The sequence below is a fragment of the Trichoplax adhaerens genome, genomic scaffold (genome assembly GCF_000150275.1).
Source record: "Trichoplax adhaerens TRIADscaffold_35 genomic scaffold, whole genome shotgun sequence".
In the NCBI taxonomy this organism is placed as follows: Eukaryota; Metazoa; Placozoa; class Uniplacotomia; order Trichoplacea; family Trichoplacidae; genus Trichoplax; species Trichoplax adhaerens.
The window spans coordinates 139515-165663 of record NW_002060975.1 but is presented as its reverse complement, the minus strand read 5'-3'; the positions used below and the strand labels follow the sequence as shown (position 1 = coordinate 165663).

The following is a 26149-nucleotide window of genomic DNA, read 5'->3' as shown; positions in this document are numbered from 1 at the left end:
TCCTATTCAAGATAGAAGAGTACGTTGTGCTATTAGTTATGAATTTTCAACGTTATAGTAGAATTAGCAGTAAATTTTTTGCTACAGAACTTAGGTATGAAGAAATAATGTATTTGATGAATTATGGACTGTATCAATCGCAACCAAGACGCGAACAAGTCATTCGTTTATCAGCAATTTTTATTCTACGGTATAACACGTTCAATATTTGTACCTTGGCAGTGATGAACATAAAGAACTAGCCAGAGCGTAAAGCAAACCAGTAGGCGACAACGCATATCTGAATTCTATTACCTACAAGAAAGATATAGAATCCGTTCTTATATCATACAACAGATAACAGTAATCGTATTATCATTTCATTCTTTTATCGATTAATGTAACACTGTTATCGAATGAATTTAACGACAGTGAAAACCAAGCCTAGTCCATTCAATCTATCATCTATCCCGTATATGGAGTCTCTACTAAAGGAGTTCGATTTATGCGTTTTATATTCCATATAACATCCTATTAACAATTTATCATTATTGCCGCCTATCTTTCAATCAAAGCTGGAATGTATCAATTTGATTCCTTTTCTTCAATATTTTTTAAGTACTAGTATCAACAATAGCCAATATTGAAACGGTTGCAATGTTATATAAATGAACAGCTTCAAAAGTTAAACACATTGCTTTTATTCATACCCTACCTATATCACGTAAGAGGTTAATGTCAAACAAATGGAGAGTACAGTAGTGATTACACTATAAAGATATGTAGTATCTAAATGACCAAGATACCAGTCGTGGTTTACTGTAGAGTTGGAGTAGAATAAGTACCGTACCGCTACTTGGGTAACCAATTCGATTTATGGCACTTTATGATTCCCTTTTTCCAATAATATGATAATTACTACATGCTCAAAAGACTAGTCATAAAAGAGACTGATACAGTACCGTCCATACTCTCAATTTTAAGTCTAATATATGTAATACTGTATTCTGATGATGACTAATCTACTTTCAAATTGCCTTGCTTGATCATGTGGTGTGTGCTGGCTAACTTCATCACTGATACGATGCAATCCATGCAGAAATATTCTTCGTGAAACGGACTAGACTCAACGCGCTTCAAAGCTCAGAATTGCATGAACGTTGATCTATAATTTCTTTCGAACTAATTAACCTGATTCGCATAGATACACGTATTTCATTTTAAAGCAAATAATCCATAAAAAGTAGCTCAGTCGTTAGAATACTAGTTGCCGCTATGAAAGCAAGAAAGGTCCATTAGCAGTTCACGCGAGCAAGAACGATTTCCTTTCAAATCGTTCTTTATTATGCCTTCGTATCACAGAAAATGAATGCTCGTAGAGCACTCTTCATGCTATACAAAATGGAAACATGATGTATCCCACTTCTTCTATTATCAAGAATCGAATTAAAATCTCAACAACAGCTATTAATAATAACTACAGCCATAAAGAAGCGACAAAGACAACATGGCGATAGACTTGCAGCTGCATAAGTGGAAAATTTCAATGAAAGTTTAGACAATGAATTAAACCGGTCACACCGGGTATGCATGTCACCCCACAAGACGACGTGAGTACATCGAGTGTGACACAAACATGAGTTGCAGGTAGAGTCATCCGCTAGGGCAGTTGGCACGAACCATTGTCTTGCCTAGAGTAGTGATACTGTCATGGTTGACACTAGCATGCAGTCAACTGCATGAACTTTCATAGTGCTGCTACCATTGCTTCGCTTATTCATTTGACCAGGATAGTAAAATGTGAACAGCTAGAATATGAGACTAATATGTAATCTAGTTGCTTTCAAAATAATATTTACCTGTTCAACGAAGGTGATTTCTAATCTTCGAAAGGCAATAACCCTGTGATAAAGCAATTTTTAAATTTAAATTTAATTCAACTGCACACGCTATCTACGTTTCCCTTACCAAATCGACTTTGAAAACTGACAGAGACTGGTTCAAGCGAAGCTCGTAAAGACAGCACTGTACAGTGTACAGTACAGTACAGCACTGTACACTGTACAGTAGGGTACCATATCGATTTTTGCAAGAGCAATGTACTGTACACTGTAGTTACAGTTGCAAGATTTGAAGGTGTACGCGGCCGTATCTGATTGGTTGTTTGATCTTCCAGTGCTGTTGACTGATTGCGTTGACCCTACTACTGTACTGTATAGTACAGTATAGTAGAGGGTCTCTACAGTACAGTAGTGTACAGTATGTACTGTAGCGCCAGTAGCGTTCAGTATGGTACAGTGCACAGTGCACAGTATGCAGTAGACTGTATTTACTACAAAGAGACGAATTGAGAATGGACGCGATATTGAGAGAATGTCAACTAGGTTTTATTCAGATCTTGAATACAAGATCAAGACAGGGAATAAATCAAAAGAATCATAGAGCATTAGCTAGATCCAGAGTGTCCAACAGCAAGAATGTGAATATAAGGATATACTTTACCTTGTATAGTATATCCACTATGGCATATGTCTGTTAGTGTTCATTACAGTATGTTACAGTACCCTTGATGGTACGAAATGACCAAATCTGCCATGACCACTCTATTAATTAATTATATAGAGCAGCTCTTGCGTAATAGAAAGTCAGTTGAGCAGACATTGACTATCACTTTCTTCTCTTAGAAGTATCAGGTACTACAAGACTATGATTATGCAGCTACATTCTATATAGTATTAACGGATTGTGTTTCTGAGTTTTTACTTCGACCTTAGCCACTATACAGCAAAACAAGCGGTAATTTCATTTACATTGGAGGAAAATGTTGACACAGCTATAGTACTGTATACAAACAATCAGCAATGATATCAAAGCAATAAAGCTTCTTGTATACATGTAGATGTGAAATACAAGAAAAGTTATAAATTAATTATTTACAGTGAATAGCCTTAACATGTAAAATTAAGATTAATTCCACATTACTTCACGGGATCCAAATTGGATAAACATGAATGATATACGCGTAAATGACGGCTTAAGCTGTACACATGTAAAATTAAGATTAATTCCACATTACGTCACGGGATCCAAATTGGATAAACATGGATGATATACGCGTAAATGACGGCTTAAGCTGTACTCTACACAGTGCAGTATCCAGTATTTCTCCATTGATTACGGGTGTAATTACATATCTCTTCGAAAATTCTTATTGTTAACATGGCACACAATTATACTGTACATCCTTGATGTCAAATAAAATTGATATCAAACAATATCATGAAATTATTATGATGCTTAAGAGAAAAAATCATATCACATTTTTGTAAGAAGCAAATTACTGTACCGATTTTCTTATTGTGACAATGTTTGTTCTTGCGCTTTTGGGTTATCAATTGTTTTTCCATATCCAAGCTCATAAAGAAGATAACTTAAGGTTAATATTAATAGAATAGGCTGAAATAGGATAATCAACGATGATGATAACAAAAATTGAATCCAACTTTGACATTTTCTGTAAGTAACTAGAACAAGAATAGCTATCACAAGAAACCATAATAGCAAACAAATTATTAATAATACTAGCGTAATAGTGTCATTTGTAAAACTTTCGCCGATGAAAATGAAATTAATATTAAACGAAGAGTGTAAAAACACGATAGCTATAAATGCTGGAGTATATGTCATAAGCAAGCAGATAGCACCACCTAAGAAAGCAATACCAATTGAGGACAATCGACTAATAAATTTGTTCGATTTAAGAATTGGTTTAATGCAAAACCAGATACAGCAGCACCACAGATAATCTTGAAGTATGCTAAAACTACTGACAGGAGTATTAGCGCGAGAGAGATTATTAGCCGGTTGATTAATTACCGATGACATGGAACTTTCTTCTTTAAATTTTCGGATAAAGACTGACCACAACTGATACGTTAACAAAGTGCCGTAAGAAAAGCTGTGGATTCCAATCATATAATAACGAATTGTAACATCGATGGGATTTTCGAATAATCTTTCCTGAGCAATATGGCAATTATTCAGTCGGCGGCATTTAAAACAGCCAAATCCATCATTATTACTTCTAATATTGGCAAAATGGATCATTAATAAAATCTCTGGCATATCCTGTAATACTATTGGCATCGATTTCAGTATTAAACCGATTACAGTAAGGCGTTCCGATCGCATACCACGAAATCGGAATAAGATTAAATATAAATAAAGACATCCAGTTATGCCTATCATGATGGAAAGACTATACAAGACAAGATAAAAGTAAAAACCAGATCGAAAGTAGTGCATTAATTCATTTATATTAAAAACTTCATCGCAATACGTTGAATTACTTAACTGATATGAAAAATCAATAATAGATTTGCTCTGATTAACTAACAAGTTAGTTGCTTCATACTCTTCAGATAATTTAATTAAATTTGATAAATAAAATGTATCTGAAGCTGTATCAAATGCTGATAATATCAACGAATACACAAACGCTATGATATAAAATCTTGAAAGAATATTAAAATCATCCATAATGTGGGCACATGAAGATATAAAATCAGCGTTATCCATCGTAGTGAAGAGAGCTGTCAATGAAGAATCTATCGGAAAAAGATCTCCTATATATTATATTGCAGCAAAATATCGCGAACATCCAATTAGTAAGCAAGAAATTCTTTTGACAAAGCTATCGAAATAGATGCTCCAATTTATCTTCGTATATGGAAGAATTGCTATAAATAGCTTGAACTAAAGTACGTTTACAAAAGCAGTAAATTAACTTATTCTCCATATTATGTCATAGACGGTGATAGACCACTAGAAGTCTTGATTATACTGCATTAAAAGCCTGTAGACATCCAAAATTACCGCTAATGTGTAACTTAAGCTGTTCTACATTTAGATTCATAACAAAAGCATTATTATACTAGTTGAAGCAATGTAGAGTTATATAAATGAAATAAGGACTAAATTGTAATTAATTCGTAAAAGCAACAGTAGCCTAATTCTTGAGCACTATTCATTTTTATTATTTTATTGTAATAAGGTTCAATCAGGATTTGACGGTATAGTTATATTTAATTATGCTGATCCTTTGTGATAGAATAAAATGATCTGTACGGTTGCTATAGCATTTTGGTGATAGGCTACACATATATGGTATGGTCAATATGACTCTGTCCATCGATCTTCTATGCAGTATAATCAATAGTAATTTATAATAATATTACAGGCTCATTATACAGTATAAATCAATCGATAGGGCTTAGAAGTATTCAGAGTGAAAGCAAACATTATATTAACAATAAAGCTTCTAGCAATATCGAGCATTATCGGTTGAAATTCGATATGCATTTTGATTATAAAAATTGATCGATTCGAGCGTTTAGAATGGGTAAATTTAATTAGTAGTTAACACATGCTTATCTTTCTACTGCTTGTAATGTCTTTTAGTACACATTACTATAATTTACGCTGCCAGATTATACACAACTGATTCCTACTTTTAATGCAACAGCTGATGAATTGTAATCCAGTGTGAAATAAACGTAAAAAAGATAATAAAATTTATTATATATTTTTCCATTGTACAGGCAGGTCAATGCTAACACAGCTTAAAATTCAAGAACGGCCAATACGCGCGATTGTTATTTTTTAGATTATTATTTGGTGTTGCATGTTACCAAGATTAAACTTCACTTTATTATTTATCATTTCTAGCATAGCGAATGCCGTGCAGTATATAAAATACTTTCTGATGTATACAACCACTATTTTAAATGATTGATGAAACTTTATACAAAGGAAAATAGGTTTCAATGAATAACGGCTGTCTTTCGAACTGATATCGGAGGAAATGGTAATAATTGCATTAGCATTACCTTCAACATTCAAGACTAACGATATTGCATAATATACTGGCAAATACGTGTCTTTTAATTAATTATAATTTAGCAGTTAACTAATAGCCCTGTAGACTCATAAACAGTTGGCGGACTTTTAATTGAAATAGTGTTTATCTTACGTTTGTGTCAATCGAAGTTTGAATGTGTTAGCGTGCGTGTAGCTCAGTTGAAATTCAAAATATAAAACAGTAGACTATTGTTGGATGTTTCTGCGACGACATATTCTGATTCGTTTCCGTCATATTATAGTTATTTGGATGCAATGATCCGAATTGGCCTTCATCAATAATGACATTTAGACGTTGTACGCATATGCTGATTAAATTTTACTAATGAGTCCATCAAGTTATTCATAAAAGTAATGCCATAGGAGCTATCTTCTTCAGGGATCTTGCTCTCCAATTTGCTTGGGTAACGCTTCATTATCTTTCTGAGCCATCTTTACGTGCAACTTTAATTCAGCTGTCATTCTTACTAAAGTATCGGCATCACTCTCGATCAGTTCTTTAACATATTCAGGTGGTGGTGCTGGTTTCGGATAAGGCAAATCAAGACTTTCCTCATATACTACCTGCTTACCAATTAATTTCTTCTTTTTAAACCAAGATTTAATCGCATCTGCATGTAATAGCTTTTTTGGCACCGGTTTCTGCTTATTTTCTGGAGGTTTGAGTGATGGTAATTTGTTATCAATGAATTCAATAATGGCCATCTTTGCATTATCCTCCTTTCTTGGTGGTGTTCTAACAATACGAGTATAACCGCCTGGTCTGGTGGCATATCTTGCTGCCAAGACGTTAAATAGCTTTGGAACAACAACTTTCTCCTACGAAATGTATTTATTCCAAAGCCAATGTCAATATACCCTTTCATAGTATTTAGTTTTTAAGTCTAAGAAATGAACGTTTCAGCTGTCTGCCTAAAGCCCAAACTATGCGTGCATTACCTGATATAAAAAACTCCATGCAGAGATTTTTGCATCTTTATTCTTTTTTTTTCCTAAGGTAATCATCTGTGCAAACAAGAATATATTTATAAGTATTTATAAATGAAGCCAAAGCTATCGTATTTTACGTTCAATGTTGGGGTATTCAAATTGAATTGAAGATGATTGATCGAAACGTTTGAAGAAAGATGTGCGTTACAGTAGAATATTAGTGACCAATGTGTATGGGAAATAATCAAATTATCTAGACCGAATGCTAGTGTGTCTCGTCCTGTATTTAAGTTACCTTTTCAGCTATAGGCTGTATTGCTTTCGCTTTGGCTAAAGTTGTTTCGATCCTTTCATGACGAATTAGGGCAGCCACTAAGCTACGGAAGAGTTGCTTTCTCTCAGACTTATTTCTGCCTAGTTTAGCTAGTTTTTTACCATGCCTCATGATGCAGAAGGCCACATGTACAGTATCATACGTTTAATGAATCCAAATGTAAAATGATTGACTGAAAAGAATCGATATCCTAAAAGATTTCAGCCACCAGTTTAAAAAACTTTAAATTAATATTGGCAGACTATAGCAGCTGTAAAATCTATCGACAAAGTACAGTAATAACGATTTTTTACCAAGAACTTGGTCTGCAAACTGCTGATGGTTGACTGAGCTCGCTGTCAGTTAGTAAGCCCTGCCAAGATCTCTGCCATGCAAGGATAGTCCAGGAGTCCAATACAGTCGGTGCTCCATACAATCCTATTGATGATTATACTATAGAGACGGTACAGTTTGATTACACTTCAATTCAAATGCTGCTGTTGGCTGTACTGTACCGCACACTTTTTTCCGTTCTAAAGACTGGGTCCAGACCAGACGGGGCCCTGCAAATCTCCAAGTCCGTCCGTACCATGTACAGTGTGTACATTGTACACTACAGTGCACAGACGGTACAGTAATGTACTGTACAGTAGCGCGTGACCAATGACTGCTGACCAGGTGTACGGTACTGTACACTGTACATACAGTAGGTTACAGGTCAGTGCAGTACAGTACTACTAAATTTACAGTACTGTACTGTACTTACAGTACAGTACTGTACACAGTGTACATCTACTGTACTGTACACTGTACTGTACAGTGTACAGTGTACAGTACAGTTGACAGCACCACGGCGAAGCGAGTGATGCGACGCTGAACAATACTGTATCGTACATCTACACTTGCGCAGTACATACTGTACTCACCACAGTGGTGACCTACTGACAGTGACTCAATCCCTCGAAATTGACGATTGCGCAAAACGAAAAGATTTTGCGCACAGTTACAGTACAATGTACAGTAGAGTATTACAGTATACTGTACTGTAGACCGCGGAACCCCGGGGTTCCAGTGGTCCTTGACTGAAGCTAAAAGCTTTCGCCTGTGACTTACAGCAGACACAGTCGGCATACCCAATCACAATAAGAAATTCTCGAAATATGGCGCTCTGCCTAGATTGCAAGACAACACTTTGAGATTTTCTGACTTGTAAAGATTTTATGCCGGTCGCCAAACTCTGACCATCCACATGATACGGTGATAGATCACTAGGTAAGGCAATGCAAAACATAGTTCTTTAATTTTAGATTGAAAGTTGTTTCTACTAGCTGTTGTACAGGATAACAACTTGTGTTGACGACATAAGCCACTTGACCATTGACATGATCGAATCGATCTTCCCCTGCTTATGGGTGAACAAGAGTCTAGCCATCATTTCGTGTTTCGTTGTTAGTGACTACACTGTGCTGTATTTTTTTGCCTTAGTACTTTCACTGACTACCAGGATGCATCAGCTTACTTCACAATTATGATTACAGCCAGAATCTAAATCGTAGTAACGTTAGTACAGAAACCCTAAAGGTGCCTCGTATACACAGTACATTGACTTCTTTACTCTCAAGTTAAAGGGCAAAGGAAATCATTTTTGATACTGCCATACTGACAATTGTTAGTCTCTTGCATTTCCTAATCATACAGGCTCTTCTGTCCATGACTTTTAAGCGTTCTGTTGTTGTATAAATTTGAAGTCAGGTGTTATTTATTCGGAGTACTTTATCATTCCCGTACTGTAGTAGAGTACATTAGTTCTGGTGTAGTTGCTGCTGGGCTTCAAGGGCTACGCAGGTGAAGGACAAATTTCCACTGCATCTAGGCTAACTATTTGATGAAAAAACATTAACTTATAGCTTTGAATTATCATAACTATTGAACTATTCCATTAAATTATTCCAACTGGTGATGCCTTAACGTGTTCGCAGTCGATTGTTAGCAAAGCTAAAACTTCTCCTTGCGACGTGTCGCCATAGTCCGTTATTATGATTTATTATTATTATTATTTATATTTTATTTTTTTGATATGACTGTTCGCTGTCATTGCAATCCGATACTGTACAGTACAGTGTACAGTACTACAGTGTAGTCAGAATGAAAATGATGCAGTCAGCGTACAGTACAGTACAGTAGACATCGCGAATAGGTAATAAAAGTTGCCACCTGCTGTTGTAGGACGCAGGAAACTAGGTCATAATCTTATTTTTAGGGCGGTCTTGTAAACAAACTGCTCACACAGCGTATATGTCATATATACTGTAGCATAGATAAATACACTACCAAATCCATAACAATTGAGGTAGACTTTATTTCTGCCATAAACCACGTAAAATGTTTTACAGGGCGGCGGCTTTTAGGACAGGTTTTAGGGTGGTCTTTTAAACAAACAAACTGCTGACATAGCGTATATAGCAAAGACAGATATACAGTACTACGAAATCCACAATAATTGATGCTACAATGGAGGCAGACTTTGTTTCTGCCATAGATCATATCATTTTTACAAACGGCCTCGAGTTTATTGCCCAAGCGCCATCATCTTGAAGGCAATATCCTGGATCACTTTTACTTGATTTACACCTGTCGATGTCTGTTAAAATTACAGTATTGTACTGTAGCCCTTGACTACCGTCATTAGAACGGTACGTTACCAGTACTGAACAGTACAGTACAGTACTGGGGTTGATTCCGCTGTACTGTACACTGTACACTGTACAGTCTAATAACTAAGGAGTAGACCGTTAGCACTTAGCAGCATCAGAAACATACTCAGCTGCTGCCGTAGCCAGGGAAGCAGGCACTAATAAAAACTCGCTGCTTTAGCGATGAAGGCTGAATTGGCGTAAATGGCAAAGAAAGAGAACAGGCTGTTTAACCTATTTTTATTGCTAAGAAGACTGTAATTTGGTAAATTATTGTCGTTCCGCTTTAATGGAGCAGTTAATTGACTCGATTATAAGAAAATTCTGACTGTACTGTTATCCAAATGTCAGCAAATTATATATCTGAAGTCTAGCGATTAGTAGAAATTAAAAATTTACTGTATTTTCCATTTCATGAACTAAGTTACGAGTTTCAGTGTGCCAGTATGATCATCTGTAAACAGTACGTGTAATACGACATAATGCCTTGGCAGCAATTGAAGCGATAAGAAATCCTAACTGCTTTTTTAGCTGTTAATTATCTACGCTTTCAGAAAGTACTGTACTACATCACATATTTGATATACCGCAAGGAAGTGTAACAATTGTACCATTTGTTAGAGTGTAAATGTAGTTTACTGCATAAAATCCTAGCTGGCCTTGCTTGTATTGTATACTTGAATATAGTGTACACTTTTTCAAAGTGGTGATATAGATCTTCTGGAAACTCACCATAATTTAAGTACCGCATGTACACTGTGCTCTTAAGCATCGCATTGAGAAAATACTATTACTGAATATTTATAACAGTTAAAAATAAACATTAGTTATAAAAAAAAAACAGAACAACAATCAGGAGCATCGTATAAACTGCTGGAATTTGCCGATAGACTACTGTAGAAGCTTATGGAGGTAGCTTACAGTTGCAGGAGCAACTAGCACAAAAAGTGCGCAATTATTTACTGTATACCCAACGTTGCAGCTTAAATTTTACGAGTTGCTCACTTTTAGGATATTGCACTATTGCTCTGATTCGAACTAGTACTCCTCAAAATAGAAGAATTTCAAGAGACTTTTTATCCAAGAGAAGTGTTCCCTGATTTAATTATTATATTATTTATACAGATGACGCTTAATTTAATATCTCAGAACGGTAGAAGTGAGTATACTGTAAATGGCGGGTTTTAGCGTACACTGTAAGGTCTAAAGGTGCATGTACAGTATATGAATTTTAATAATTGATGTTTATCTTTTCGCTCATTATGTGAATTGTAAAAATATACAGATAATGTATTATTCATGCACTAGTCTATAGTACTGCCATATTGTTTAATTTACAGTATTGCAGTTGCATATTGTACGTTACCTTTGAAACTTGAAGGAAGTAGTTTTAGCTTGAACTATGCCGTATATTATAACTATTCATGATCGTATGTGATAAATCATTTCTTGTACCATAGATGAAATAGAGTCAATACATTATATGCGTACATTACTATATTTTTGTTTATACTAAATTTACATCCTTCATTCTTTAGGTTAGGTAGTCTATAAATTCTTGATTCGAGTATTAAAGTTAGTCAACCAGTAGATACTGTAGCATACGTGGCAATATCGATCTTGTTGGGTCAAAGAGGAGTTAACCATGAACGACTGTAATACAAATTGAGTTATCGATGGGTTAAGATATCAGTATCGAATTAAAAATTGCTATATCGAAATTATTATCGCTGTGCCTGGTAATTGGATGATTGGATAGTCCTAACCTAGTCGAAATCATTCATTATGAGCACCAACAAGATATCAGGTAAGATAGAAATTGATATTTTATTCTCCTATACCGTGATAACTGTAATAGATGATGAAAATAGGTATTGGTTGTATAGATGATACTTATATGAAAGATATTCAATGTTCTATGATAAGCTGTATTAGTATTTTGCTTGTTATGCTGATCCCTTATCTCTATAACTTACATCAAATATTTATACGATTTCTTATTGAATTGGACACATGGAGTTGAATTTATATTAATGAGACGTGTAGGCGTCTATAGAATTACCTTTGATATCGATCATAAGCTTACAGTGTTAGATAACTTATACTGTTCATGTATCAAACTTAGATACAGTTATCAATGGTAGTAAACATCAGAGGATTTATTCAGTTTCGGCTGAACCATACCGTGGTAGCCGCCAACCGATTCCTCCACCTATGCCTAAAAGTCGTCGTCGTTTGAGTGATGATAGCAATGTGGATCTCCGATCGGGAAATCGAAGTCTTCCCATTGCTTCAAATTACTCTGGACAGACCATTTATCATACGTATGTTATCAGTTGGTTATCTTGTCGGTTTTGTAATTGATGTATTAATTAACTAATGATATGAACGTATCGTTATTACCGTATCATGACAGATACATAAGCACTAAAAACGAAAAGATGATTAGAGATAAAATACAGTCTAATCGACTTCGAGCAAGTTCCGTCAATTCCTCTACTCCTTTGAAAGCTATACCCATTAAAGGCAAAATATCGAAGGAAAATAACAAAGCTATCATAACCCAAATTACTGATTTGAAGCGTAATTCTCCGGCTACGTCAAATAGCAACTTGGACAAAAGGCGCTCTCGGTCTCATACTGATATCAATACCCTAACTCCTGCTCTTGCTGGAGGTAGCAGCAGCCTTCGTATTGCTACGACAGATAATCATCATGGGATTGAAAATGGCGTCAGTGTGGATCCGATAAAGAATGGTGGCGCCTTGAAGGAAGTCTCGAGCTCAATACGATCATCTACGCCTTCGTTAGTTCAAACCAACGAAAAGGACGAAAATCGTAACAAGAAGACTAATAATCTGTCAGGCATTTTCTCTCGTAGATCATCAGAGAGGAATAGCTTCTCGTTAAAGGAGAGGTAAGTTACATAAAGAAAGAATAATATTGGTAATTTATTCGGTCACTGGCCGTAAATAACTTCTAATATGCCTACTACATTAGATTATTTAACAGGAAAATATCTGCATCCACTGGAGATATCGATAAAGGTTTACCTCCAGCAAAAGAAGTGAAACCTGATAAAGGCAATATTAAATTGAAAGTACGACGCATTCCTCATTATATTTAATACCATTGTTATTATCATTGCCGAATAATCATGTTAATTAATGGTGATTTTATAGCCATTTAGAGGAAATATTGCAGGAAGTAATGCCGGTGTTGTAGGATTAAAGAATTTAGGGAACACGGTTAGTATCTCAAATATTTACTAGTTTACTATTTCATTATGGCCCGTTAGTAAAAGATTTCATTGATTATCTTCTCTCGATAGTGCTTCATGAACTCTATCCTACAGTGCCTAAGCAACACGAAAGCTTTGACCTCGTTTGTTCTCGATAATTCATATTCACGATTTATAAGTGGAAAGAGTTCAATGCATGGGAAACTAATGGAAGGTATACAGATTTTGTTTATGTAGTAAATGTTCAGCTGCATTCTATTTCCTAGTTGGCCTCCAATGTTCCGTCCTGATAGCGATTGGATAGGACAACAGCTGTTGTACATTATTGCTAAAGTTTCTATCGATTTTATGATTTATAGCATATGCTTCTCTAATGAGATCAATGTGGAAATCTGATACCAAAGAAACTGCTTTATCGCCTGCAACATTTAAATCACAAATTCAGCGTTTTGCCCCAAGATTCGTTGGCTACAGGTTAGTATAGCGGCACGGTTGTTTGGCATTGATAATGAAGAACCTGTCTATATAGTGCTAACCATTAATCTTCTTTGATTAATGTTATAGTCAACAGGATGCACAGGAGTTCCTTCGCTTTCTTTTAGCGGGATTGCATGAGGATTTACTTCATAATAGTCGAGAGAAGCCTAAAATTATTAGTACCGAAGAATATGATGAATTACAGTAAGTAACTACGCGTGTGTATAGGTACACTCATATACATGATTATTAAAGAAATTTTGATATATTAATATATTTAATGGAAGCTTTGTAATAACAGTAAACAATATAATTCAACTTTATAGGCCCGAAGATAAAGCCGTATACTGTTGGAAGCTATATAAGAGTACCGATGATAGTAAAGTTGCAGGTATGTACCCCATCTTCATGTAATTGTGTAGTTATTTATTCTATTGATGATCAAAGTTATACTAGTATTAAATTCTAATGATAGCACGAATCAATAGAACTTTTTGTAGGTCAGTTGAAAAGCACACTGGAATGTACGGTTTGCAAAAATCAATCTGTAACCTTTGATCCGTTTTGGGATCTATCTCTGCCTATTCCAAAGGTATGATAAATGATTATATTTAACTTAATATTGATATGAAGAGAATATCCTTGATCAATTCTTAATCGTATATTGTAATCTTTTAGACTTCAGATACAGGCATTGGTGTGAATAAGATTTCGACCATAACACTACTTGATTGTTTGAAGTTATTCACTCGCGAAGAGACGTTATCGGGGGATAATATGCCGGTAAATTAATTCACATCAAAAAACGAAGCATGCCGTGCCTTGAAAACAGTTCTCTTACGGTGTCATTTATCTTGCAATAATAGACTTGTTCGAAATGTAAAACGAAAACTGTCTGTACTAAAAAGTTATCCGTGCAGAAATTTCCTCAAATCCTGGTTATACGTATCCTACGGATGTTTAAGTTAATTCCAGTTTTCAATGTGCAATGGCATTTCAGTAGATTTGTCAGTGATTCATTCGTCTCTCAATTTGTCTATTAAGCCTTTACTATTATATAAAACCAGATTTTAAGCGATTCTCTGGGATTCATTATCGTACAAAGCTGAATACCTTAATAGATTTTCCTATTGATAAATTGGATTTGTTGAACTTTGCTGGTACTACTTCTAGTATGTGATATGAATCAATTCTTTCTTATTAACATAACATACTTCTAGGTGTAAAGTTACTATAAAAGAGTCATACATAGTTATTTAGCTAGACTACAATTAAATAATTCTTACCACCATTGATGATATAGCAATATCATGCAAGTACAACCTGTACGCCATATCTAACCATTCGGGTAGTACTGTGGGAGGACATTATACCGCTTATTGTAAAAGTCCTCATACACAAACATGGTATATGTTTAATGATACCAGGTTAGTTGATGCAGAAATTGGTTTTGCTTGATTTTTAAAAGCGATCTAATACCGATCTATTTTTGATATGGATATACATAATTATTAATGAATTGGTAAATAAGTAAGTTGATTGAACGAGTACTAACTGTGTTACTGTTGATTTTAGGGTACAACCAGTGTCAAGTAACGAAGTAAAAAGTTCGCAAGCTTACGTCTTATTTTATGAGCAACAGTTAACCCAATCGATTCTTTGAGTTCCATTTTAGGCTATTGTTAGGATATTGGCAATTAATCCAAGCAGTTAGGTACAAGACGAATTTTATCTATCTCATTGCAGTAGTTTCCTTATGTGTATACTGGCGTTAATTCGCAAATTTATTCTTATTCAATGATTTTAATTCTAAAGATAATTATAACAATATCGAAATCAGTATTGTTTTGATATTGGTAACGCGAAAATATTATGGTATTAGCTTGTAAATTAATTTATTAAATTTCATTTTAGTGTATGCTTTTGCTACGCGAAAATGTATGATAGTAACGCAGTGCAGATTGGCAAAGCAGATTTTACTTATATCGTATAGACACTGTGTAGTGCAGTGTATTTATAGTACTTGTGAATGTTATTCACTTCTTAATGTAAGATTATGTTCGGATGCACCGCGAGGTACTTTGGCTTCTGTGCGGATTAACGATGGAATTATAAATGGTTGCAAAATTGCTATGCAGTATATTTTGCATTCCATGTAGTATGCTGTTATAATATCCATATATATATATATATACTCGTGTATGTACGAAAAATTAATAACGCTTAGGATATCTTGATTAAAGTAAATAGGTATATTAGGAAATAATTACATTTTAACATTGTAACCGGAAAAATTTTAACTGAAAATAATTTTGGATGCATAGTATCATTTTATGCCTGCTTAGGTCATATAGCTGGCAGTATGCGCTTATTTACTTTATACGCATTAAAGGAAAAATTACAACGAAGAAGTGATTTTAATGCCTAGAGGATAACATTTTTTTGTACGGATATTTTTTGATGAGTACTACTGTAGTGGATAATCGAGGTGAAGATTGTAAGCTATGATAACTGCGATTTACTCGTATAGAATGCAGTATTGATGCTCGTAGTGCGTGTATTACTTATGAACAATAAAAGTGATCTGATTCACGTACTGTACGTATGTTCGCGCATGCAATTCAGATCAGTACGACTACAGTACATGCTTAAACTATGTATCTCGATGGAGGAGGTATTTCACGTCCTCTACTCGTAGGCTATTTATTATGCACGTCTATTCTATTTTAACCTTAAGGAAGGACTCTATCCTAGTGCGAAGTCACTACGAAAGTAGAATTGTCGATGGCTACGTTTTTGGATGATGATAGCGTAAACAAATGCAATTACTGGCAGCGTAATACGCTTTTTTTTAACAGTTCTACGTACAGTATGTTGTATTGAATAATCATCTATCCGGACAGTACCTTCAGCAAGTTAATGTACAGTAATTGATGACGATCTACTTGATTATCACAGATACAGTCAATACATAGTGATGGCGTCGTACATACACTAAAACAGTGACTAATAGGAGAGTTGAAAGCAAGTAGCATTTTATTTCTGTTAGCGATGTGAGCTTTACTAAAGAGATATCTGCACTAAGAAAGTTATGACGTTCCTATATTGACGGCTGTTCCAGTTTTGTGCAGTAGCGTGCAATCATAGGTATACAGTACATCAGTTTTGCGAGGTTCTTGGAAGAAAGCGCTCATTCGCCTTTTTTCTAAAAATATAAAAACTATTTATCCTACAAATCAGAAAGTACTGTACTGTAAGCAAGTACGCGAAGAATCATGAGCTAGGTGTTTGACTATTCAATATAACTGAGGATTTGCTGCTGTACTAATGCCATACTGTACCATTGATTGCTAGCCATTTGCTTATGCTTTACTGACAACACCCAAGTGTATGTCGGCAACGCTCCACTTTACTACAACTTTATTGATCAGTTCAGCGTGAACGTATCCCTTCCAACTGATAGCTGTACACTGTACAGCAGGCTTTTCAATTCTAATTATCAGCGATAGTCCCTGATTTAGCATAGATTTTCTATTATCGTTCTTGCATGCTTGGCGTTGCCAAGGAATTCCAGTGAGCCGATGTACTGTAGTAACTGTACCCCTGTTGAAGTTCATTTAATGCTGTTACAGTTTGCAAACTGGCATTGATTGTGACCAGATCTGTCCATCTCTCCTTCTATTGCAATGTAGAAGTTCATTAATTGCTGTTGCAGTTTGCAAACTGGCTTTGATTCTGACCAGATTCGTCCATCTCTCCTTCTATTGCAATGTGAGTGGATACTGAATTACTGATACTGTATCCCTGTAGAAGTTGCAGTTTGCAAACTGGCTTTGATTCTGACCTGATCCGTCCATCACTCCTTCTATTGCAATGTGGGTCGATACTGAATTACTGATACTGTATCCATGTAGAAGTTGCAGTTTGCAAACTAGCTTTGATTCTCTTGTACCCCTGTAGAAGTTCATTGATGCGGTTGCAGTTTGCAAACTGGCTTTGATTCTCTTGTACCCCTGTAGAAGTTCATTGATGCGGTTGCAGTTTGCAAACTGGCTTTGATTCTCTTGTACCCCTGTAGAAGTTCATTGATGCGGTTGCAGTTTGCAAACTGGCTTTGATTCTCTTGTACCCCTGTAGAAGTTCATTGATGCTGTTGCAGTTTGCAAACTGGCTTTGATTCTCTTGTACCCCTGTAGAAGTTCATTGATGCTGTTGCAGTTTGCAAACTGGCTTTGATTCTCTTGTACCCCTGTAGAAGTTCATTGATGCTGTTGCAGTTTGCAAACTGGCTTTGATTCTCTTGTACCCCTGTAGAAGTTCATTGATACTGTTGCAGTTTGCAAACTGGCTTTGATTCTCTTGTACCCCTGTAGAAGTTCATTGATACTGTTGCAGTTTGCAAACTGGCTTTGATTCTCTTGTACCCCTGTAGAAGTTCATGAATGCTGTTGCAGTTTGCAAACTGGCTTTGATTCTCTTGTACCCCTGTAGAAGTTCATTGATGCTGTTGCAGTTTGCAAACTGGCTTTGATTCTCTTGTACCCCTGTAGAAGTTCATTGATACTGTTGCAGTTTGCAAACTGGCTTTGATTCTCTTGTACCCCTGTAGAAGTTCATTGATACTGTTGCAGTTTGCAAACTGGCTTTGATTCTCCTGTACCCCTGTAGAAGTTCATGAATGCTGTTGCAGTTTGCAAACTGGCTTTGATTCTCCTGTACCCCTGTAGAATTTCATGAATGCTGTTGCAGTTTGCAAACTGGCTTTGATTCTCCTGTACCCCTGTAGAATTTCATGAATGCTGTTGCAGTTTGCAAACTGGCGTTGATTGTGACCAGATCCGTCCGTCTCCCCTTCTATTGCCATCGTAAGCCTACAGTACAGTGTACAGTACTGTAGGCTTTTCAAACTGTACACTCTGCACTGTGGAGGCTAGAGTGTACAGTATGGCACCGTCCTACAGTACAGTATACTCAGTACAGGCTGGACTCAGCCAGCACTACTGTACTGCCACGACGTCAGTGGCTGGAGAAAAAGAGAGCACGGTTAACTTTTTCTCCAAAATGGCGGCCGATGTGAATATTTTGGTCTCTTTCAAGTATTGCGGCCACTCGCACTTATTTAATGATCGACTGATTGATGTCAATAAACCAGTCAAGATTGGTCGATCGACTTATCGAGTTAAACCGACTGACAATAACTTGATATTTACGTGTAAAGTTTTGTCACGCAATCACGCAATCTTGTGGTACGAAGATAACAAGGTATGGACAGGCAGTGGAGTAAAATGAGACTTGTTTTTTTTTCATGCCATGCCAATGGTAGACTTTGATTTCAAAATACAATACCTTGTACTTGTCTACGTCTAGCAGAATACTCATTCTTAGCCAAGATCAACATGACATTCAATGATTCAAGTTGTCATTTCAACATGATTTTTTCCGCCTTGTCAGCCCTGGCACCATACTATACACTAGCATGCATTGCAACTAGGGCAAACGATCTCTGCCACTGGCATGAGTCCAATCCAATCGTTTTTAGCCTTTTCTTAGTGGATTTTTTGTCTTTCCTACCATGCTGATTCTAATCTAGTCTCTTTGACTTATTGACGCTAGAGAATTGCTAATGGGGTAACTTTCCAAATGATATTGATTCATGGCAAAGTTCAGATTTTACTTTCTATTGCATTGACGACAGTACCATGGCCAAAATGTCATTTGTAGACTACCAACACTATTCTTGACCGATGAACTCGCATCCATCGATGCGATGGCTGCGTTATCATCGTGGACTGAAAAATAGTATCATCTCTCTACATCAACTGTTGATAGGAAATGACTAGGCGATAAGTAATAGTTCATGTTTACAACATATGCATGAAAATCTACTACACTATTAGGTTACATTCGACGAGAAATGATACGACCGCACTCCCATCTTTCAATGATCTCTAGTCACTCTCTGCTGCAAGGGATAGGCGCCAATCCCCACAGAGTTGGCTCAATCCGCTTATTTCTCACTTCAAGTCAATACTATTATTGTTCCATCACTTCCATTGCTTTACCAGGCACTGACTGTAGCATATAGTATGTTGAAGAAACTTTTGAGATAGTCCTATTCCCTTTGAGATGCTGTCAAATAAATATATCTTGAACATCCGTTACTCTGCAAAGGCTGTAGTCCTTGCATTCCTATTCAGTACTGTTTAGTTGACTGCTGGCCTGGTCATCTCCTCGACAGAGTCACAGCCATCAATTTTACTGCGAGATATTCAAGTTTGCACATTAGCGAGTTATTAATGCTATTCTGCAAATGCAGTACACCATGGACTCCAATAGTTGACTGCTGCCCTTCTAATGTCTTCGACAAAGTGGTTTGATAGATTGACTGCTTGATATTGACGTTTGCATATTAGCGATTAAATCGCTAATATGCAGATTTTACTGCTAGATATTGTAGTTTGCACGTCGGTAGTGGTCTGATCTCTTGAACAGAGTCATTTGACAGATTTGACGACTAGATATTGAAGTTTGCACGTCGGTAGTGATCTGATCTCTTGAACAGAGTCATTTGACAGATTTGACTGCTAGGTATTGAAGTTTACACGTTAGTGGTCGACAGATTTAACTGCTAGATATTAAAGTTTACTCGTTAGTGGTCTGATCTCTTGGACAAAGTTATTTGACACATTTTACTGCTAGGTATTGAAGTTTACACGTTTGTGGTCTGATCTCTGGACAAAGTCATTTGACAGATGTTACTGCTAGATATTGAAGTTTACACGTCAGTAGTGGTCTGATCTCTTGGACAGATTGTTACTGCTAGATATCAAAGTTTACACGTTAGTGGTCTGAACTCTTGGACAGAGTCATTGGACAAATTTTACTGCTGGATATCATGTTTGCACATGAGCGAGTTAATGCAATAAGGATACGGAAAGTATCGCTTGTTCATAGACGGACTGCATTGCTCGTGGACCTTAGCCGAAACTACCCTGATGAATAGTACTCGTGTCATCAATTTTCAGAGTATCAAGCAGTCGATGATGCTACTGGATGAGTCATTATCCCGTGCCTAGACGTAAGACGTTAAACTTGCCAAAATGACTTGGCGGAGTGTTGTTCTTATTCAACGCTCAAAGATCATGCTTAGAATGACGTTAAACTATCGAATGCAGTGTTAATCATGTTCAAAACTGATTTAAAAGCCTTGATGCTTAAAAAATTTCTTCAGGATCCACCCGCTAAGTGAGAAGCTGAACACAGTTACTCATATGCGTACACCTCTAGTAAAATTGTGTAAAACTTCACGGCATAATTACGCTGGTTTTTTGACTTTCGACGTGCGTACATATGTGATTCTATTGCTATTAGAGGTCATTTTTACTTCTATACGCGCAATTCTTTACTTCTTCATGGGTACGTGTCAAATGTTCATCTTGGATGATATATGTACTGTTGAATTAAGCTATATCGCAAAGGCATTGATGTTCTAATGCCTTGCGCTTTCTTGATATAATATGCTGTATATCGCAAGTGTTGGAAGGGAGAGAATCATAAGATAGATACTGACCGTACTGCGCCAAAATGAACAGCGCAAGTATTGAATAAAATAAAAGTCATTTAGTTAAAGATATGGTATACTATAGACGAAGTAATTGAATGTATCTAAAACTTGTATTTCTTGTAGTTAATCATGATGGCCTAAATTGCTATTGCTTAAGTATTGAATCAACTATTCTAGCTACTGACTCATAATTGATTCTCATTTCTTACAGCTATGGTTAAAGGACACAAATAGTAGTAATGGTACGTTTGTCAATAATGCTCGAATTGTAACCGATGTCGAAGCTAAGGAACTGCATAATGGCGATCTACTACAATTTGGTATTGATGTTGTCGATGCTGATAAAAATGGTACTGCTATTGGACTATTATTAAATATAATTAATTATTGTCAATTGCTGAGTTATCCTCCAATTAGTCAGATATTTACGTTCCATCATAGTGCTATAAAGCTTAACATAAGCGTCCAAGACATCAATAATTATGTCATTAAATATCACCTTATTATTATGTAATAAAAATCAGGTCTAGAACTATGCTATTAACGTCTTTATCTACTACCAATGCTGGTAACGTAGAAAGTACTGATTTTTTGTTTCTGCCTTTCTAGTAAATCATAATTGCATTATCGGAAGTCTGGAATGGCCGATCGAAACTGATATTCCTAGAGAGAGGTAGGTTGATTACTTATTATTTTACTATTATTTCTGAACTTGATTGATAACACGACGTTGCACCAACAGGAGTTTCTTGTTCTAATGTATGAAAATAACTCCTGAGATACAGTAGCAATATTGTAACTTCATTAGTTTCATCATATTTAGATAATGACTTCTATTCTTATGTAAGATCCAGCCTATTATGATGATGTCTCCTTACAAAAATGAAAGTCAAGTTAATTGCTTATCTCAGTGACTATGCCTTAGTATACACAGTATCATTGGGCTAGACCATTAATTAGATGTTGTACAAATGACTATTAATTTACTGAGAGTTCTTCAGCCAATATTGCAGCAAATTACTGACCTCGCTCCTACTTAACGTAATATAAATGAGCTTAAAGCATATACAGTATATAGTCATGAACAAACAAATTGATGGAGATTCGCCTCCATGTCACTGTAACAGTTAATTTCTGATATATTAAAATAGCTACCTAGCAAAATTGTTGTTTACTGTAAATGTTTAGAATGACAGTTTAGTGTTAAACTTTAATCTTTTTATTATTATTATTATTATTGTTATCGTTTTTTATGTACAGTATACCTTACTAATGAATTAATGATTGATCATATTCCTAGGATGCCTACACCTGATAAAATACTAGATGTTGTAACGCCTCCCGTTCGTATTGTTCAACATGTGAGCAACAATCGATGATAACTTTCACTTGATCCACGACTTCCGTGCATTTATCAGATACTAATCTTATTTTACTTTCCTACAACCAATGGGTAACATTTACAATTTTAGGATAAAATAGAAATTAGTAAAAAGGAATTAGTTCAACTGTCTAAATACATGAAGGTACGTATAAGGAGTCCCCTTAATTTAAATTTTGCTAATTTAATTTTGTTCAATCTTTCATTGTTACAGGAAGCTGTCCAACGTGAAAAAAGCTTAAAAATGAAATTAACTAGTGTTGTGGAAGCTCTAGTGGCTGTTCAGCAGTGCCAGAAAATTAATTTACAGGTATTTTCACCTAAGGCGGTCTACCACATGCATGGTAATGTCTATCAGTAATATAGTCAACTTTTTTGGTATAGGGTTCTATTAAAGAAGATTATCTTTTGGCGCGAATTGATACTTTAGAGTCTGAATTAGAAATATTTTCTAAGGTATTTACAATGTATTAGAGCTAATTATGACTTAGTTAAATAATCTATTGATCATTGTGTTTTGAACTAAATATTGATGATAACTTAATATTGTCTAGAATGGCAACAAAGATACCTTTAGCGAGCAATTGATTGATAGTCAAGAGGCAAAGTATCGATGCGAACTACAATTAAAGGTAGAGCTTACAGTACACTACACGTATCAATTCGAAAAATTTAACCAATTATGATTAGTACTCGTTAAGTGATCATATTGTGATTAATTTTCTTGGTACGGTAGCTGAATTCAGTAGTTTTGTAGCTTTCCAGCGGCTACAACACTTCTATATAAAAATAGATTATGGAATATGCCTTCTTTTATAATTTTACATAGGACTCATTACAAAATAATTTAATGGAAAAGTTAAATGCAAATAAAGTATTCGCTGAAATGCAGGTTAGTATTTTTTACTTTTTTCGTTATAAAATACAATGTGTTACTGCTTAAATTCCCGATTTCAGTACGAAGTATAACCTATAGATTTGGTAATTAGATTTGTATTTACTTTTCTCTAGCTTGAAGATGCTAATAAGAACTTAGGTAACGAATTAAAAACTGTCAAGAACGATAATGATGAATTAATTGGAAAGGTATTTACTTCTTTATGGATAGTTATGCTTATTATCTTCATCAGAGGTCAAACCATTTTGTAAACCACTAGGTTGATGGATTAAACACAAAATGTGAAGAAATGGATCAAATGTTAAAGGTTGCAAAAGGTTAATATGTATTTTGCTACTTAACAACTCACATATGTTGCACATGAAGTATTTTTATTTACAAATAATACTCTGTTATCGATACTACTGTCACTATTGTTTTTAGCTAAAATTAATGAACGTGAAGAATTGTTAGCAAATTATCGAATAAAATTAAATTTTACCGATGCAATTTCAAATATAGCCTCAACAGGTACTTACTAATAATAGGCTAACAGTTACCATATGCTGATTAAAATTGTATTAAAATTTTTTAATTTAATTTAATTTAAAGACATTCGAAACGTTTCTACAAATGCGATGGAAATAATTACGCGCTTAATAGAAAAGTTACAAGGTTTCTTGAGTTTCGATTATGTAAATTTTTGTATCTCTGAATAGAAATACATTATCGTTATCCATTTCGAACGATATCAACATGAGTTTTTATTTAATTTTTTACAGAAATGGATCTGGATGTTTTTAATTATCTCAAGTCTATAGGTTTATTGAAATCTAATTAAAAAGAAGTTATAACTAAATTTGTTTCTGGAGCTATTGATAACTAATAAATTTATTTGATGGACAATTTCTCATTTACAGTGGATAGCATTCCTGATACAGCTATTAATCACGTCGAGGCGCAAGCTGTCATAGGTGTTGTTGTCATCTAATCATAGAGCAAAATGGATGAACGACTTGTTTTTATATTTTAATGCAATGTAACACCTGGTTGATTACATAATTTTTAGACAATAAAGATCTAACAGAAGAAAAAAATCGGCTTCAGGAGCAAATTAATAGGTAAGGAAAAGAATTGACAGTTTACATTATACTGATTGTTAATATTGGTATAGTTTAAAATTTAACCTTTAAAATGTGCTGTAGATTATTAAGCGAAGAAGAAGCAAGTAAAATTTTTGTCAATGAATTGCAAAGCAAGTATCAATCAGTTACTGCTGAACTGTTTTCGAAAGAAAAGGAGATAGATTTGCTAAAGGTGAAATCTTTGTGACCGTTGTATGCTGCATCCTCTATCGTAATGAAAGATTAGTAATTTTTCAAGTTATAATTTCTAATTACAATTTCTTGCATAAAAGACTGCGCACGATTCAAAGTTGCGAACATTACAAGACGAATTAGACGCAAATAAAGATGAGGTGTGTATAAAATTGAAACGTACTATACTTAAACCAGATGATTATTGTCCCGATATATTTTTTACAATTACGAACTAATCTGGTTGTATTGGCAAAAAATCGATGACAGCATACCAAGACTATGGAGACTATTAAAACTCTACAAAAGTCACTTGAAGAGCGGACCTTATTTGAAAGTCAATTACAAGAAGAAAATAAAAACCTTAGAAACCGACTTGATCAGGCAAGTTCAAAAATTGAATGAAAAAATGTGATTATTTCTTTAATCGTTTCCGTTAAATTACTTACTATTTATTGTAGTCTCTAATAATAGATAACTATGCGATGCACTATTAGCATTAATCCTGTCAAGTTAAAGATACAATTATTGCTTATATTTATAGGGAATGCAAATCGGAACACTGAAATTTTCTGTTTACTTTATCGTTATCGCTGTAGCGTTTTTCTTCGTAATTAATTGCTTTTCTCCTAGAAGTACTTGAGTACTTATAACTACGTAATACTCGCAATATGGGCACATTAACGGAAATTGTAACTGATAAATGGTCTTGCTTACTTGATGTGCAAAGATATACAAACATTAATTTTACCGTTGTATCCAGGAAGTAAGGCAGTGTACGTGGTTTTTGTTAAATGTAAATATGGGCTGTTCAGTGCAAGATGATCCTAATAATACCTGCTTTATATGGCACAATTATTTGGTGATCTTGTAAATATTTTTGCGGATTATCTATGTGTAACACTGTATGTTTATATATTGCTAACCCTGAGTACTTTATATGGCAGTTCGATTAATGCGCTATTATACTTTATGTAGTTCTCAAATTCGAATTGAAACTTTTCATAATGTTTGTAGCAAATTAATCAAATCCTTGTGTAATTCTATAATAGCACTCTACTTGTTTCTCGTAAGTAATAGGAATACTTACCAAAAGGTTTATTACATTTTTCTCCTATAGATTGTCATGCGGTCATCTAAGATTGCATTTCGTCTAGTGATTACATTTATGACAAAAATTTTATAATGTCATTTGATCTGACAGGTTGACGGAAATATAGCATTGTCTATCTTTTCTACCACTTGGTTAGCTTTGCGACGCCAACGAAAATAACATATAAGTAAATTTTAGTTGTTGCTGCGATGGCTGTCTCGTTATGTATGTTTTAGGAATAAAGGATTTAAGACATTCTTGTATTTGTTGTTAAGCCATTAACCAACAACTGTATACTTTGATACGCTCAGCAATCAATCAGATTGCAAGTTTTACGTATTAGATAACAGCTGGTATAAATTTGTT

At 35.0% G+C, this 26149-nt stretch overlaps 3 protein-coding genes across 3 annotated transcripts; 2 read left to right on the top strand and 1 right to left on the bottom strand.

Moving 5' to 3' along the window:
* Positions 1–6552: 6552 nt before the first annotated feature.
* On the bottom strand, positions 6553–7288 carry TRIADDRAFT_7208 (uncharacterized protein; the record flags this gene model as incomplete). Its single annotated transcript, XM_002118007.1, has 3 exons — positions 6553–6717; positions 6838–6903; positions 7124–7288. Coding segments are annotated over 3 exons (396 nt in total), but the record flags the coding sequence as incomplete, so codon positions are not given.
* A 5761-nt stretch (positions 7289–13049) lies between these two features.
* TRIADDRAFT_33494 (uncharacterized protein) lies at positions 13050–15215 on the top strand (the record flags this gene model as incomplete). The annotated part of the gene is made up of 11 exons (XM_002118028.1): positions 13050–13082; positions 13166–13289; positions 13435–13549; positions 13640–13756; positions 13879–13943; positions 14041–14144; positions 14261–14335; positions 14419–14497; positions 14620–14724; positions 14856–14979; positions 15128–15215. Coding segments are annotated over 11 exons (1029 nt in total), but the record flags the coding sequence as incomplete, so codon positions are not given.
* Positions 15216–18613: 3398 nt separating this feature from the next.
* Positions 18614–25963, top strand: TRIADDRAFT_62085 (uncharacterized protein; the record flags this gene model as incomplete). The annotated part of the gene is made up of 17 exons (XM_002118027.1): positions 18614–18814; positions 21328–21466; positions 21726–21789; positions 22417–22477; positions 22589–22642; positions 22712–22807; positions 22882–22953; positions 23052–23129; positions 23327–23389; positions 23509–23583; positions 23655–23712; positions 23819–23905; positions 24295–24348; positions 24444–24495; positions 24580–24691; positions 24792–24851; positions 25895–25963. The coding sequence occupies 17 exons, from the start codon at positions 18614–18616 to the stop codon at positions 25961–25963; spliced, it is 1395 nt and encodes a 464-aa protein (XP_002118063.1).
* Between the last annotated feature and the right edge of the window lie 186 nt (positions 25964–26149).